We start from the raw sequence: 15,263 nt of genomic DNA on the forward strand, positions 1-15,263 counted from the left end.
ACTTTTATCCAAATCCAAACTAGTGATTCTCCTCTGTAGAAAAAATGTATGGTGAAATATATGTGAAAAACATTACGTGGGTCTGCTGCAAAAATCTGATTGCTGCTCACTCCTCACCAGTTTTTCCCCCCTCTGCAAAATCCATATGGATTTTGAATCCTACATAATTTTTTCACATGTATTCTTTCACAGATATTGTTCCATGGGGAAAAACCTTATGTCGAAATCGGACCTTGACTATGTAATGAAAGCTTCTTCTCATTTGTTGAGACTTGATCCATTAAAGTAAGTCTTTTACTATTAGTGTGACTGGATTGCTATAAATCAACTACAGGTTATTTTAACTAAGGTTTAGGTGTAGTAAGAAAAACTTCAATGGCATTATACTAATATTGTAAGGCTGTCTTTAAACAAAAAATTAAAACCCAAGATTAAAACAATCCTTGTGGAAATAATTTAGAAAACTAAGAAAACATGATTTAGTGGCAAAGATTTGGGGGTTTATTTAGCCATAATTCTATAGGAAATTCTGCATGGAATTACCCAATATACCCCCAGAGTCATCATTCAAGGTCACCTGACTATAGGGCTTGGCATCCAGTAGTGTCATAATATGCATATGTCAGGGCTAGGGTTGCCAAGACCAATTCAAAAATATTTGGGGACTTTGGGGGTGGAGCGAGGCACAAGGGTGTGACAAGCATAATTGAACTTCAAGGGAGTTCTGGCCATCACATTTAAGGGGACAGCACACCTTTTAAAATGCCTTCCATAGGAAATAATGAAGGACAGGGGCACCTTCTTTTGGGGCTCATAGAATTGGACCCCCTAGTTAAATCATTTTGAAACTTGGGGGGTATTTTGGGGAGAGGCACTAGATGCTATACTGAAAATTTGGTGCCTCTACCTCAAAACACAGTCCCCCCAGAGCCCCAGATACTCATGGAACAATTCTCCATTAATTTCTATGGGAATAATACTCTATACAGAATAATAGAGTTCCCAGCAGAAATTTCCCTCCCCTCCCCCTGCTTTCTGATGACCCTGAAGGGGAGGGAGGGCCTCCAAACCGGGGGATCCCCTGCCCCCACCTTGGGATTGGCAGCCCTAGCTACACTGCTTTCTCTTTCACACAAACTCATACCCACCCATTTACTTGCTCTACAACGAAAGCAAAACAAACGGAGGGGCTGTGCTTTGAAGAGCTTCTGCTATTGACACTTCCCCATGAAGTACTTCCTGCTTCCTGCTCAACTTTAAATGCACACACACACAAGCATTTTGAAAGGGGACCTGTTTGCAGGTTTCTAAACCTGCGGGAGATCTAGAGGTAAGTGGCTTGCCCCCGCTGGCCAGCTGGCTGGGGGTAGGGGGAAGCCTGTAAAACTAGGGGATTCCCCACTGGGACCTGGGGATTGGGAAGCCTAGTCAGGGCCTATTGGTCTCAGCACAGGCTGTGGGCTTCATGTGCTGACTGGAATCTGTGTGATGCTTCAGGGAAATTCATAAGAAAAGAGAGGGCCCAACTCAGATGACGAAGGAGCGTCATACTATGCATGGAAATTATAGTTTCTACAATGTAATGTAGTTCTGGATGCACTGCACAAATACACTTAAGAAGATGCTTATACAAACAGTTATATAGAGAGCATGGATTGTGCACTTCCCACTGCTGCTCCCTAGTTGCTTGCTTGGCACAGGGGCAGCAAACTTACCTTTGTGCCATCTGAGCAGAGACCTGTGGGCATGCTAGGTACAACAAATTAGGCTAAACTATTCCCTTCACTTCAGCTAGAATCCGTACACACAGAGAATTACAAATCTTGCTGCATTTAGTAGGCATAAGGGTGGATTATTCAGAAGGAGGCTTCATTCAACTTTTTTTTTTAAAGGTGAAAAAAAAAGTATTTCAAATAGTGGCTGAAAACATCCAAAAGCAAAAATCTGTCACTGCTATGTATATGTATACCACAAAAACTAGGATTCTTACGATAGTTACTAAAATATTATTTAACTATTGATGACTACTGTATAGGGTTGCCAATCCCCAGGTGGGGGCAGGGGATCCCCCGGTTTGGAGAGCCTCCCCCTGCTTCAGGGTTGTCAGAAAGCGGGGGGAGGGGAGGGAAATGTCTGCTGGGAACTCTATTATTCCCTATGGAGATTTATTTCCATAGAAAATCATGGATAATTGGTCCACGGGTATCTGGGGCTCTGGAGGGGATGTTTTTTGGGGTAGAGGCACCAAATTTTCAGTATAGCGTCTAGTGCATCTCTCCAAAATACCCCCCAAGTTTCAAAAAGATTGGACCAGGGGGTCCAATTCTATGAGCCCCAAAAGAAGGTGCCCCTATCCTTCATTATTTCCTATGGAAGGAAGGAATTGAAAACGTGTGCCATCCCTTTAAATGTGATGGCCAGAACTCCCTTTGGAGTTCAATTATGCTTGTCACAGCCTTGATCTTGGCTCCACCCCTAATGTCTCCTGGCTCCACCCCCAAAGTCCCCAGATTTTTCTTGAATTGGACTTGGCAACCCTACTACTGTACTCTGATAATACACGGTTGAGTAATCTAGGTGAGATTATTTTTGCTTTCTTTAGCATGGTTTTCACAAGTCCTTATGTTTGGTTGGGTCAGTTTATTGACACAGAACATACACTAACATATTGAAGTCTGTTTTCATCCCTCCCTTCCCCCCCCCCCCGAGTATTCTAGCCGTAACTCTGCAGATGCATTTTTATAGATCTTTCTTGAATGCAAATATGCTAAAATGGCTTGGAGGTTGCAACAATTCACTGTTTTACAGTAAATACTGCAAATCTATTTGGACATCTCCTCCTTGTCAAGACAAAAATAATTCTGTACAAGCTTGTGCTATGCTGACTTTTGCCTGCAGTAGTAACTTCCTTGAATGTTCTTTTAGTTGTGCTGCCCCTTTTGCTGGCATCATAAATTTCTTTCCTAGAGCATGAACATTTTTCATCCTTTCCTGATAATGCCCAAGGTAGCAACAGTAGCAGCTGCAATGTTCTCCTTAATTTTGTAGTTATTTCAAAAAGAACATACATTCTTAGGTTACAAAATCCTGTCTTCCAATCAAAATGCTTCTCAAGCTTATTTAACTCTACTTTTCATTATTAGTTTTGCTGGGAGGAAGAAATCAATCCATACCATATGTAAAAATTAAAACCCATTGAAACTGAACTGAACTGGTGGCTCTTTTACTCTCAGGGCAAGAACTAGCATTCTGTACCCAGGTGACTTGGTGACCTTTTCAGATCTTAACAGCTTTCTGATTTAAAGAATCATAGTTCTGTAAGGAATGAAATCATCTACTCAGCCCTTTGAATTCAAATTTTGTGAAGGCAGGAACCAGTACATACTATTTTCATACCACACATCACTGCATGTCAACACTGTAATTCAGTCTACTGCATTTTGAATTCAATTTTTGTGAAGGCCGGAACCAGTACATACTATTTTCATACCACACATTCATACCATGCATGTCAACACTAATTCAGTCTACTGCACTTAAGGAATTTTTGATTTTTTAAAATAATTATTTTTAAGCCACCTCTTGGCCAAGTTTCTGCACAGGTGGCATTAAAATTTTCTAAATAAATAGTCTATTACCAGCAGAAGCAGTCAAGATCCCGTAACAGTGCAGATAGTTTGTGCAAGCAACTTATCTGCAAAGAGGAACGATGCAGGGTGAAAGCCTAACCAGGTCTGCTTAGATGTAAACCCCATTTTACTCAATATGGCTTACTCCTAGCAAAGTGTTAGGATTGCGGCCATAATTATATGCCAGCAGAGCATGGGGGAAATCTCTTTTGTGAAACCAAATATTTGGGGATTAAGAAAGGTCTAGAAAACTATGCAAATCCCAGAAAGACTGAAATTAAACATCCGGGAAGATTGAAATGCAATTGTAAATTAACCTTCTTGTGTGACCATAGATTTATTTAAAAAACCAATATCAGTGCATTCAGAAGAGCCTTGTTTTTGCACTTGAGAAACTTGATATGTAAATACACATATCAAGTTTTTCTAGTGCAAAACCAGGCTCTTAGAAATGTCTTTATGTTTTTCACACATGCAGATAAAAGCAGGCAAGGGTTAAAAATCTTTTAAAGTGGCACTTGTAAATTCAGATTGCATCTGCTCCCAAAGGAAAATTATTTTTGTTATTCCAAGTTCTCCACTTACTTCCAGTGGAGGAAAACAGAACTTAGAACAGCATTTCAACATGCACAGTAAACAGAAGCCAGATTAAGTAGCCAGAAATTATTCAGTCAGGCTATGCATTCTATTTTTAAAAAATGGTTTTAAGTTTTTTAAATGTTTTCAGTTTTAATGCTTTTCAAACCTGGCCCTCCACCTTACAAAACAAGGATATTTGTAAGATTCTCTGATCAATGTAGCCAGTTTTTAACAAAGCCTAATCTATAAATGTTTAAACATGAACAGACAAGTCATATATATATTTCTATAAACCTGAAAAATGTCTCAGGTGTGCAAAAAAAAAAACTGAAATAAAAGGGAGAAATTTTAACTTCCACAATATAACAGAAGCAGCCTCTGTAACTTTAAGAACTGAAGGCCCTCTTAGTGATCACTGCTAGGTCACCACAACAGTATTGCTAGCCTTCAAGCCCTGATTTGTCAGTAAAAAGCAGGTGGATAGATCAGAGCCCATTCCACAGATGCTTGGCCTTTGAGGCCGGGCCCCAAAGCATCCACAGGTAACTTACTACCACATGACTTGCAAGTCTTATCTGCTTGCTGCAGTTTGCTGCAGTTCAACAGGAGCCACTCCACAGAAGCCAGTGTGGTGTGGTGGTTACAGTTTTAGATTAGGTTTGAATTTCAACTGTGCTATGGAAGCTCAGTGGGTAACGTTGGACCAGTCACACACAGTCAGCCTAAATTACTGCACAGGGTTGTGGTGAGGATAAAATGAAAGAGAAGAGAATGATTTAATTTGCTTTAATTTCCCTGCTGGGGAGAAAGTTGGGGTATGTCTAAAGTAAATAAATAATTACTATATCTGAAGAAGGTAGGTTTGGCTGGTGAATGTGCAGGAAAAAAGAAAGCAAGAAAAGGAAAGAGGCTGTAGGGGCTTTCAGGGAAGGGAAAGAGGAAATAGTGATGAGATGCCTCCCACATGTTCTTGCATGTCCTCTGTATGCACAGTATAATGCCAGTTATAATGCCAGTGTACTCCCAGCAAGTTTTCCATGTTCGCTTTCAGACAACATTTAACATTTGTCCTTTCAGAGTCAGTCTTTTATGACTGAAGCAACCAAAATGATTAAAACTGAAATCCTGTGTTTATTTACTTGGAAGTAAGCCCGATGAATTCATCAGGACTAAGTAAATTTGCATAAAATAACAACAGAACGTAACAACAAAATTTGGACTGGCAGTTGAAATCTACAGCCTTGTTACATTTAATCTCATCTCACAATATCTAGCCAGCACATAATGCAGTATAACGCAGGTCTTATGACAAGGCAATTTAGGAACACAACTCCAGACTACAAAAGGGATTCTTAATTCTATTACAGTAGTTTTATCTATTCAATAGCGTTCTTGAAATAATCAAAAATAGGTAACTATCTCATGTACAATTAAGAAAATATAATCTCTTTTTACCCACAAGCCATTTAGAAATGATAAAAGTAGGAAAACCTGATCTCAGACATCCTGAGATAAGTACCTATGAAAACTAATAAGGAAAAGTGCCACTACAATCACAGAACTTGCCATTGACCATATTAATAATAGCCTGGGTCATACATCACACAAGCAAGGGAGACTTATTTTTGTATTAGGGATAAGGCCCGTTATGGAGAAAAATACAATGGGCTCTAGAAAGAGGCTCTGGGCAAGTGCCATCCCTTGGTATCTCCCCCCCCCCTCCCGTTCAACTACTGCCCACTGTCAAGCACAAATCCCTAACAAGGATTTGTTTTAAGCTTGTGGGTTATAAAGAGTCCACTGATTTTCCTAATAGTATTGTCATTACTGATAAAGAGCCAATTATCCAAAGTATACTCCATAACTGTATGATTGTTTGTAGTTATACAGGTATAACTACACATATATTCATGACCATACTAACCCATGTATTAGAATATCAGTATTCACTAACTCCCATTGTGCATGTTCCTTGTATTATTTTAAGGTTTTATGTAAAATAGTATTGGTAACGAGGGAGGCCACCATGGAGGGTAAGTCACTGTAGGAAGCAAGGGCGTAATCTCATCTCCCTAGTAACAGAAGATAGGTACCAATGTAAGATGTCTGTAAATTGAAATGCAAGCTTGGAGAAAGTAACACTGCAGCTTGAGAAATAATTCAAAGACTTTTAAGCAGGAAAATTAGGCAAGAGGGGTGATGGACTGTTAACCTATAATCTATATTTGGACTGTAAATTTCATTCTATATCAGTCTGGCCTTGTGTATACATGCTACAGGTGTTTGCTGCGTGCTTCTTCATTAAAGCTTCTTCTGTATTTACTCAAGAAGTCTAGCGATAGATTCTGGTCAAAACCATACACCAAACCCCCAACCACCTCTTCCTCTCAACTACCCCTGCACTCTTGGCACTCCACTACTTCCCCCACCATGACATTCACTTACTCTCCACCCTTGCTGTCTTCCTCCCCACTCCCAGCCCTCTTCACTCATCTCCCCAACCTTGCTGTCTTCCCACCAACCCCCAACCCTTGGCATCCACTTGCCCCCCACCCTCACTATCTTCCCCCCCACCCTGCAGCTGAAACAGATGCCAGCTTCCCACTCCTCTTTGTGTGTGTGTGTCCGTCCCATGTCTGTGATGGCTCAAAACCCTGAAACAGGCACAGAATGGAGAGAAGGAAGAATCATTATGGGGAAGGGGGGTTTACAGGGGGGCATGACGACAGTCACACAGATGCTGAATCTGAGCATTCCTTTTGTTTGCAGTGCATTGTTGCCACTTTTTCCTGTTATACTCAGCCTTGCCGCATTTAGTATCAGTGTGTGTTTGTGGTGTGATCTATTTGTGGTTTTTGGCCTGGCATGGCTGTGTTATGGTATACCACAGCACATGCACCTCAAGGTGGCCATTTTCTGTAGGGGAACTGATCTGACTTCAGCTTTCCATCTCCTCCCTCCCTCCAACCTCTATCTAGCAAAACTACAGTCTTTCTCCACAGTGTGGACCAAAGTAGGCAGCAAGTGTCCACAGCATAGTATAATGACACAAAGTCCATCCTATAAAGTAGCCATTTTATCCAGGGGAAATGAACTCTGCCATCTGGCGAGCAGCTGTAATTCTCAGTGATCTCCAGACCTCACTTGGAGATTGGCCACAATGATTCTCCAGGAGAAAAATGGCTGGTTTGGAGGGTGGAGTCTAAGGCATTGTACCTGTCTGAGGTCCCACCGCTACTCAACCCCCGCCCTCTTCAGGCTGCCCGCATTAAATCTCCAGGAATTTCCCAACCTGGAGTTGGCAACCCTATCTCCTTTCCAGCCAACTATCGGTCTTCCTTCATTGGGCCCCCTGAGTTCAGCTTTCCATCTCCTCTCCCCTCCCTGCAGGCTGTACCAAGGGAAAAGACAGTCTTTCTCCACAGCAGGGACCAAAGCAGCTTAAATCATTCTCATCCCCCCCCTTTTGATCTGCACAACAACCCTGTGAGGTAGGTTAGACTGAAAGACTGCGACTGGTCCAAAATCACCCAGTCAGCTTCCACAGCAAGAACCTGGGTCTGGCAGACCCTGCTCTGAAGTACCAGCTGCCATCTCACACTTGCTGTCACAGGGGTGTGACCTCAGCGGGGATAATGTCTTAAGAGTGTGCCATTTTCTTCAGGGGGACTGTTATCTGCCCATCTGGAGAGCAGTTGTAGTTCTGAGTGATTTTGGAGTGGATCTGGAGATTGGCAACAATGGTACCCCAGGAGGAAATGGCTGGTTTGGAGGGTAGAGTCCCACCAGGAAGACTCAGGTGGCTTTGCCAACTTGCCATATCCATTCAGCATTCCTCTTGGTCTCCCATCCAAGTATTTACCACAGTACTTAAAGACACACACACTGTCCAAAACAGAGGCAGGCTGAAGGCTTCTGTTAAGCCTGCCAAGATATAAAGAAACATGATGGCTGTTCGGGTAGGCAGGGAGGAGCCTGCAAAACTGGGGGATTGACCACTGGTACCTAGGGACTTGCAAGCGTACTTGGTTGGCTAGAAGCAGGCACTTAGGGGAAAGTGAAGGCAGTTTCTCCAGTAGCTCCATGTTAAACACAGGACTCCATATTCTCTATCTCTTTTTTCACTCTCTCTGTACCTAGAATAATATGGCATTATTTTGCTGCCAAGGTATGCAATTTTTTTGTCTCTGTCTCTCTGGCTGTTTAGTTTCCCAGAGAGGGAGGGTGAAGAGCCCTCAGCCAATTGAGGGAAGGCTTTCTGTGGGTGTTTCTCTTCTGCTCCTCCCTCCCTCAGCCAATCGAGGGAAGACTTTCTTTATCTCCACTGTGAAGCAGTGCCAATTGAGTGAAGGCTTTCTGTGGCAGATTCCATCCTCTCTCTGTCTGTCAATCAAGGGCAGGCTTTCTTTCCCTCCTCTGCAAAGCAGTGCCTCAGTCCTGAGCCAGTGGAACACAACAGATCTTGAGTGGCAGTTGAGGCACCAATGGTTGATGGAGCACACACCACAACCAGTGGGAGAGATCCATTTTGCCAATACCACTATACTTTTATTATAGAAAGGATGCTTTACATACAGAAGGTCCCAGTTACAATTGCTGGCTTCTTTGGCTTGAGGGGGCATCAAGTAACAAGACTATGAAGACTATGAAGATCTTAAGGAAGCTACTGGCCATGAATTAGTGAAAGCAGGGGACAATGTGTGAATTAACTCTTAATTTTCTGACATCATGTTTGGCAGGTGCAGCTTGCCTGTACTTGAAGTAAAATCTCATGAGAGCATGCTACATGTAATGGCTACAACATTTATGTTCAGCTCAGTAGCAACCTCAGTCCAATTTCTTGTCTCTAAGCCCTACCTAACTCAGGTTTGTTACAAGACTTAAATTATGTTCTCCTGAACCCCTTAAAAGAAAGACAGGATGCAAGCATAAGAAACCAATACTGGGTATTCCACTCAGTAGTTTGATGCAAGATCTCTTTTTAACTTTGACAGTCTAAAACAAATCAGTCAAACTAATTAACATTTCAGCACTTCTGAGAACAGGAACTACTGGCATGAAATTTAGATAGAGAACAGCTGTATAAAATTAACTTGATAGAAGAGTTTTGAAAAGTCCTCACTTTTGTTCCTTAGCACTGAACGGCTGGTGACCTGCTGTGATGAATTCATACATGCTAGTTAGAGAAGATATTTTACAAAATGGGTTAGACTGACCCTAAGCTGTGCAGTAGAAAGAGAAGCTTTAATGATCACTCTTTGAAAGAGAAAATCACTTAGGAAGTAAATGATAAGTCTTTTTATTTAAAATTGTCACAGCAACCCTCTGATTATGGTTTGCAGAAAGCAATGGAGAAATACAGACTTACTACAGACAGGTAGAACATTTGTGGTTTTTTAAGTTATAAAGAGCTGGGTATCCAGGGTCAGTAGCTGTATACTTTGTTCCCACAACTTTTGATACATATTCTCAGAAATTATTTTCATTCACTTCAACTTTTCGGTAGCTTTTCAAAAACCCTGTCAAACATCACCCAGGCCTTTGTGGCTTTGAAGAGAGAATGGAAACAGACTCCCCGTCCACTCCTCCCTCCAAGAAGTGAATGGCTGAATCTTGCAAGGCTAGATCCCTTTAGAATGTTCAGTATTCAAAATGATCAGCCATCAACTTTATATTAGTAAGAGAAGCAGGATCTACTAACCAGGTTGTTCATTTTTCTCTAAATGAGAAAAGAACAAGATCAAGAAAAAAATGCTGTGGAAGTGGGCCTGAGAGACACTCTTCAGAGCTCTGGATGAAATTTACAGAGACAAGAATGTATGAATTGATCCTTAGTGACTGCATTAGAAATATGCTGCTAAAGGCTGAGACCGCATGCCATCATTTTTTGTACTCCCCTCACCACACACCATTCTTGCCTTGTAAAGCCATGTTAATCCACAAGAAAGATTATCATGGCATGTCTGTGAAAGACCAATTACCTTTTCCTGTGAATTCCCATTTGTAGTGTTATGAGGCAACTGACCTCAAGGACAATTTCTCCTGTTGCCTGCAGGCAAAGTCAGTTGGCATACAGTGGGCGAGAGGGGGGCATCCTTCCAGACTGAGCCCAAAGAACTGGAAAGAATCACTGCTAACATAAATATGAAGAATCCAAGAACTGTACAACAGCAGGACAAGTTTAAAACTGTGCTGGACACAATTAATATTCTCATAAGTAGCTGATCCATCAGCATCAAATCCAGTGCTGGTGCTAGAGTGCCGACACTCAGCTGGCATGCCAGGCAAGGCGCCCCACCCCACCCCTGATGTCCTGCATGCCATTCCACCACCACCCCACCCAAGCGTGGCAGTGGCGGGCCCTAGTTGGCACGCTGGAGCATGCCTGCCAACCCTTTTCCTATTCACTCCCAGCTGTTCATCTTCATTTGTTCCCAGCTCCTCTGGCTGCTGACACAGGCAGGCGAACAGAATGAGGTGGTGCAGCAGAGAGGAGCCAGGAGTGAACAGGAAGAGATGGAAATGGTGCTCCCTTCCTGCCACGCCGCCTCTTGCCACCAGCCAGTTTTATCTGCACTGGCAGCTCAGTCTCCCACATAGGCTGCTGGGGCTACCAGGGGGAAGAGAGTGCGAGGGGGCACCCAGCACCTCTGTAGGCCAGGTGGCCACCTAGGCACCCTACCTGGCCTACTCGGATGCGCTGAGCCTGATCAATCAACACACATCCCCAAGGAACAGAATGTGAGTCTTCTCGTCTTCTGACAAACTCACCTTGTCCTCCTAGTTACCAATGTTCACTTCTCAACAATCTGTTTTTTGGTTTTTGTGCTCCTTTTCCACAAAATCATGCTGAAGAAATTGAAATTGCAATCTTTACATCCTTAAGTCTTGAAGGACATCAGGCAAGGAGATGAGAATATGTTTTAGATATGGAAAAACTGTTATTTCCTGGAGATGCAGAGAGGACTGAAGCTGTCAGAACCCTTACAAAAATACTCTTGCTAAGAAGCGATATCTTATAAAGCCCAGTACTGAGAGCAGATCCAGAGGAGATAGCAGTGTTAGTCTGTTGCTGTAAAACAGTAGTCTAGTAGCACCTTTAAGATTAACCAATTTTATTGTAGCTTAAGCTTTCAAGAAACATAGTTCTTTTCATCAGATGCAGCTGTATTTCTCAAAAGCTTATCCTTTATTATAATTCCTCTTTCGTCTTGGCAAAATGGAGCCCCTTGATTGGTTGGGACTGTGGAGCATCAACTATTGGCTCATCACACGTCCATCACCCCCTCTGGCCTTGTACTGACTGACTTTATTCTCCCCTGACCTCTGCTGACCCAGCACCATTCAGCCAAAATGCTCCTCTCACTTCAGGGACACCATGAACACACACCTCCACTTCTCTGACCCACTCCATCACCTTTCAGGTGGCCAACCCACTGACAGCTCCCCCGCCCTTCCAAGATGCTGCCTACAGAGCTGACTCCCGGTGCAACTGCTCTCCCACCACATACAAACAACTCCTGACATGCCAGGGAACTATCACTAACTCAGGGGTCCTCCCTGTTCTCCCAAGTCCACTGCTGCCAGCATCTTCGCCACTGTCCCATACCCTCTGATAGGGCGCAGGAGACATCGGTTCCACTGCTGCTATAACAAGGCCTTCTCAAGAGCCTCAGAGCCCTCCACCCCAATCATGGGCGGCCAGGCTGCAAGGGGGCATGATTTCTTGTCCTTATCAGCTGACTTCTCCCTCCCTCAGGGATCCCTCAGTCAGACTCAGCAGAGATGGCCCCATTGCTGCTGCTGCTCCCACAGCCAACAGGTCTCCTCTGGGCCACCTCACTCCCTCCCTCAAGGAAATAGAGATGGCTGTTCTGCACATCGCTCCACTGCCACTGTATCTGAGCACAGCCAGGGCCACAGAGGCTGACAGAAAATGACTGGTCATAAATTCTACCATGGAGATGGAGAAGGGGCCACAGCCCATTGGTTGAGCAGCTGCTTGGCATGCAGAAGGTTCCAGGTTTTCTCCCCAACATCTCCACTTAAAACAGTCAGGTAGATCTCTTTCTACAGCCCATTGTATTCCCACAACAGGCCTTATACCTTGTGCTACAATAAAATATGTTAGTCATACTGGACTCTTTAGTATTTTGCAGTACTGATAGTGTTGATCTGCAAAGGCAAAGTGAAGAAACTTCATATATTCATGGCTGGTCAAGTTATGGTTGGTTGAATCCCCTGTCCACAGTGAAGTTACAATCTCATTCCTTGGAACCCTGACTAATTGAAGGCGATAACTGAAAGACAGCAAGGAAGCATCTGTATTTGATCCTTGCCAGGCTTTTATGAGGTTTTGGAGGCAGTCTCTAATCCATTTGGGACTGCAAGCATCCATGGTGCTAACAAACAGGGCTTCTCTTTGAAGAAATAAAAAAAGGAAGGCTGGTTGGTGGAGTTATCTTTCCTGCAGTTTGCAGGATTGTTGTTTGAAAAAAGTGATTTCTTTAATTCTGGAAGTTCTGTGAGTATGAAAGGACCCCACATGATTCATTACTGATACCTGCAAGGCTAAAGAAAAACTTACAGCCCTTCTTTAGAGACATTTCAGTGCATTTATTGCAGGGTTTACATTTCTACTATCTGTGGGAATGATGGATGCATAAACAGACCTGCCATAGAAACCACCACCAAATGTTCTGCTGTGAACTCAGTTGAGGCCCTATTATTATCATTTTATTTATTTACTTCATTTATACCCTGCCTTTCTCCCTACTGGTAACCCAAAGCGGCTTACATCATTCTACCCTACTCTATTTTATGCTCGCAGCAACCCTGTGAGAGGTTGGGTGGGTGACTTGCCCAGCAAGCTTTCATGGCAGAGCATGGATTTGGTTCCCTAAGTTACTCATTGAGCATTCTCACCATGCTGGCTAATCAGCTGATTCTAATCAGAGAATCTGGCCTGGAAACCATGGAGAATCTTCTCTTAGAATCACAGAGTTTGAAGGTAGCTTCAAGATAAGCAAGTCCAATCCCCTGCACAATGCAGGAAATTCACAAATGCCTCCCGCCCCATTCTTCCAGTTACCCCTGCTCCAGAAGATGAGGGGGAGGGGCCTCCAGGGTCCCTGGCCAAACTAGCCTGGAGATAATTGCTTCCTGACCCCCAAAGTAGCCATCAGCATTTCCTTGGGCATGTAAGAAAGAGCCATCTTGCATCATCTGCACACTAACCCCACACACAAACAAATGGAAAAGGGATTCCAAAGGGCAATATACCTCCTTCCTAGCATCATTACAGAAAAGGAAAATAACTTTCATAGGAGATTTCCACATTGATCATTCAGTATTTGCTCATTTTTGATGACATGTTTCAAATAGTAAACTCAACTCATTGTAAGTACATAGAACATCCAAAATATGTGCATTCTGTTTAGGGTTGGGTGTTCAATAAACACCAAACTGAATACCCTTATTCTGTATACCTTTATTAGTATTTTTCAGGTATTTATTCAGCCAAATACAGATTCTTTAATTTCATTTGGCTACCAATATAGCAGAGCCCGAATAAAAAACAATATTATTCAACTTTTATTTGGGCACAGCTTGGAGAAGCCGAGTTGTGTAGTGGCGGTGCGGGCCAGCTTAGAAAACGGCTTTAAAGAGATCTCTTTAAATCCCTTATTGGCGAATGAACTCAGGCATTTAATGAGACTGTGTCCCATTTCATGTCTTTTTGCCTCCATTGGAAACAATGGAGAATGGGGTCACCTTTTTGAGGGACCATAGAATTGGACCTCCTGGTCCGTTGTTTCTAAAACTTGGGAGAGATTTTTTTGAAACAGCCTCCCCCCCAGATACCCCCAGAACAATTCTCCATTATAGCTTATGTCCACAAAACATATTACATTTAAATACCTTCATTAAAATTTAAACTTCTATAGAGTTCACTTACCCACCTAAATGCCTTTGGGGTGAACACTCAGCAAGGCATTTAAAGTTGTAGTGTCTTTGGAGTGCACTTGCCACAGTGTGCAGTCATGCCACATCTTGGAGAAGGCATTTGAAAATACTACATCCCTTTCCTCCCCTCCATTGGAAACAATAGAGGATGGGAGCACCTTCTTCTGGGGCCCATAAAATTCGACCCACATAGCCCAATCTTTTTGAAACTTGGGAGGGGGGTTGAGGAGAGGCATCAGCAACTATGCTGCAAATTTGATGCCTCTTCCTCAAAAAACACCACCCCCCAGAAACCCATGGATTGATTCTCCATTATAACCTATGAAGAATGGTCCCCACATGCTATCTATAATGGAGCCAAATTAATTCGGGTTTCCCGATTATTTCCTGAATCCCAAAACCACAGTGCTATTGGGATTCAGGAATACAGGAAAATACCAATATTTTTTGGGTTCAGTATACTCAAACCCAAAAAATACTGATTTTTTTTTTTTTTTGCTCACTCCAGATGCTGTAGTAAATGTTTTTGGGATTACTTAACTTTTCTCCTAAGAGCTACTGGATATGCAAGTCCAGTGAAGTGAAAAGTAGGCTAAACATCAGCAATGTTTGAAAGACTGTACCCACAGTTCATTCCATAGTGGTTACTGTACCTCAAAAGGAAACATGCCAATTTGCAAAGCAATATTCAACTCTAATAAAACTGTGTATATTAAAACTAAACTTAGTATCTTAGTATTATATTTGTCATCTCTCCCTTGTCAATTTCCATGGTGCTCTTAGTGCTCCACTCTTAGTGCTCTACATGTTTATCACTGTTGTTAGCTGTGCTTTCGTTTTGAAGAATGAGGGATTGAAAAGTGTGTTCATAATTTCTGTTTAATCATCAATATACAGTATGCTCAGTTACTGCAGGCAAATGTAATTAATTTACACACATCACACATGAGTATGTACATTCAAGTCTGTCAGGTTTAGTTAGCGATATTGATTTAAATTTCTCTTTTCTCTTTTACACTTATATGGGGAGATATATATGTGCGTGTGTGTATATGTGTGTGTGTATATATATCTATACACTAGCACCCA

General features: G+C 42.6%; 2 protein-coding genes across 5 annotated transcripts in view; one reads left to right on the forward strand and one right to left on the reverse strand.

The window, feature by feature from the left end:
- DOCK1 (dedicator of cytokinesis 1) overlaps positions 1–15,263 on the reverse strand; it is a 550,707-nt gene that overhangs the window by 314,795 nt on the left and 220,649 nt on the right. The gene's annotated exons all lie outside the window — the stretch shown is intronic.
- The window catches only part of INSYN2A (inhibitory synaptic factor 2A), an 82,160-nt gene that overhangs the window by 40,683 nt on the left and 26,214 nt on the right, over positions 1–15,263 (forward strand). For 2 of the 3 annotated variants that reach the window (XM_060241425.1, XM_060241426.1), the window contains one exon: positions 193–285. The exons of the other annotated variant lie outside the window; for it this stretch is intronic. In XM_060241425.1, coding sequence (XP_060097408.1) covers positions 193–285 — 93 coding nt within the window. The remainder of the gene's footprint in view (positions 1–192; positions 286–15,263) is intronic. 3 annotated transcript variants of the gene reach the window in all.

The sequence above is a fragment of the Heteronotia binoei genome, chromosome 6 (assembly GCF_032191835.1).
Source record: "Heteronotia binoei isolate CCM8104 ecotype False Entrance Well chromosome 6, APGP_CSIRO_Hbin_v1, whole genome shotgun sequence".
In the NCBI taxonomy this organism is placed as follows: domain Eukaryota; kingdom Metazoa; phylum Chordata; class Lepidosauria; order Squamata; family Gekkonidae; genus Heteronotia; species Heteronotia binoei.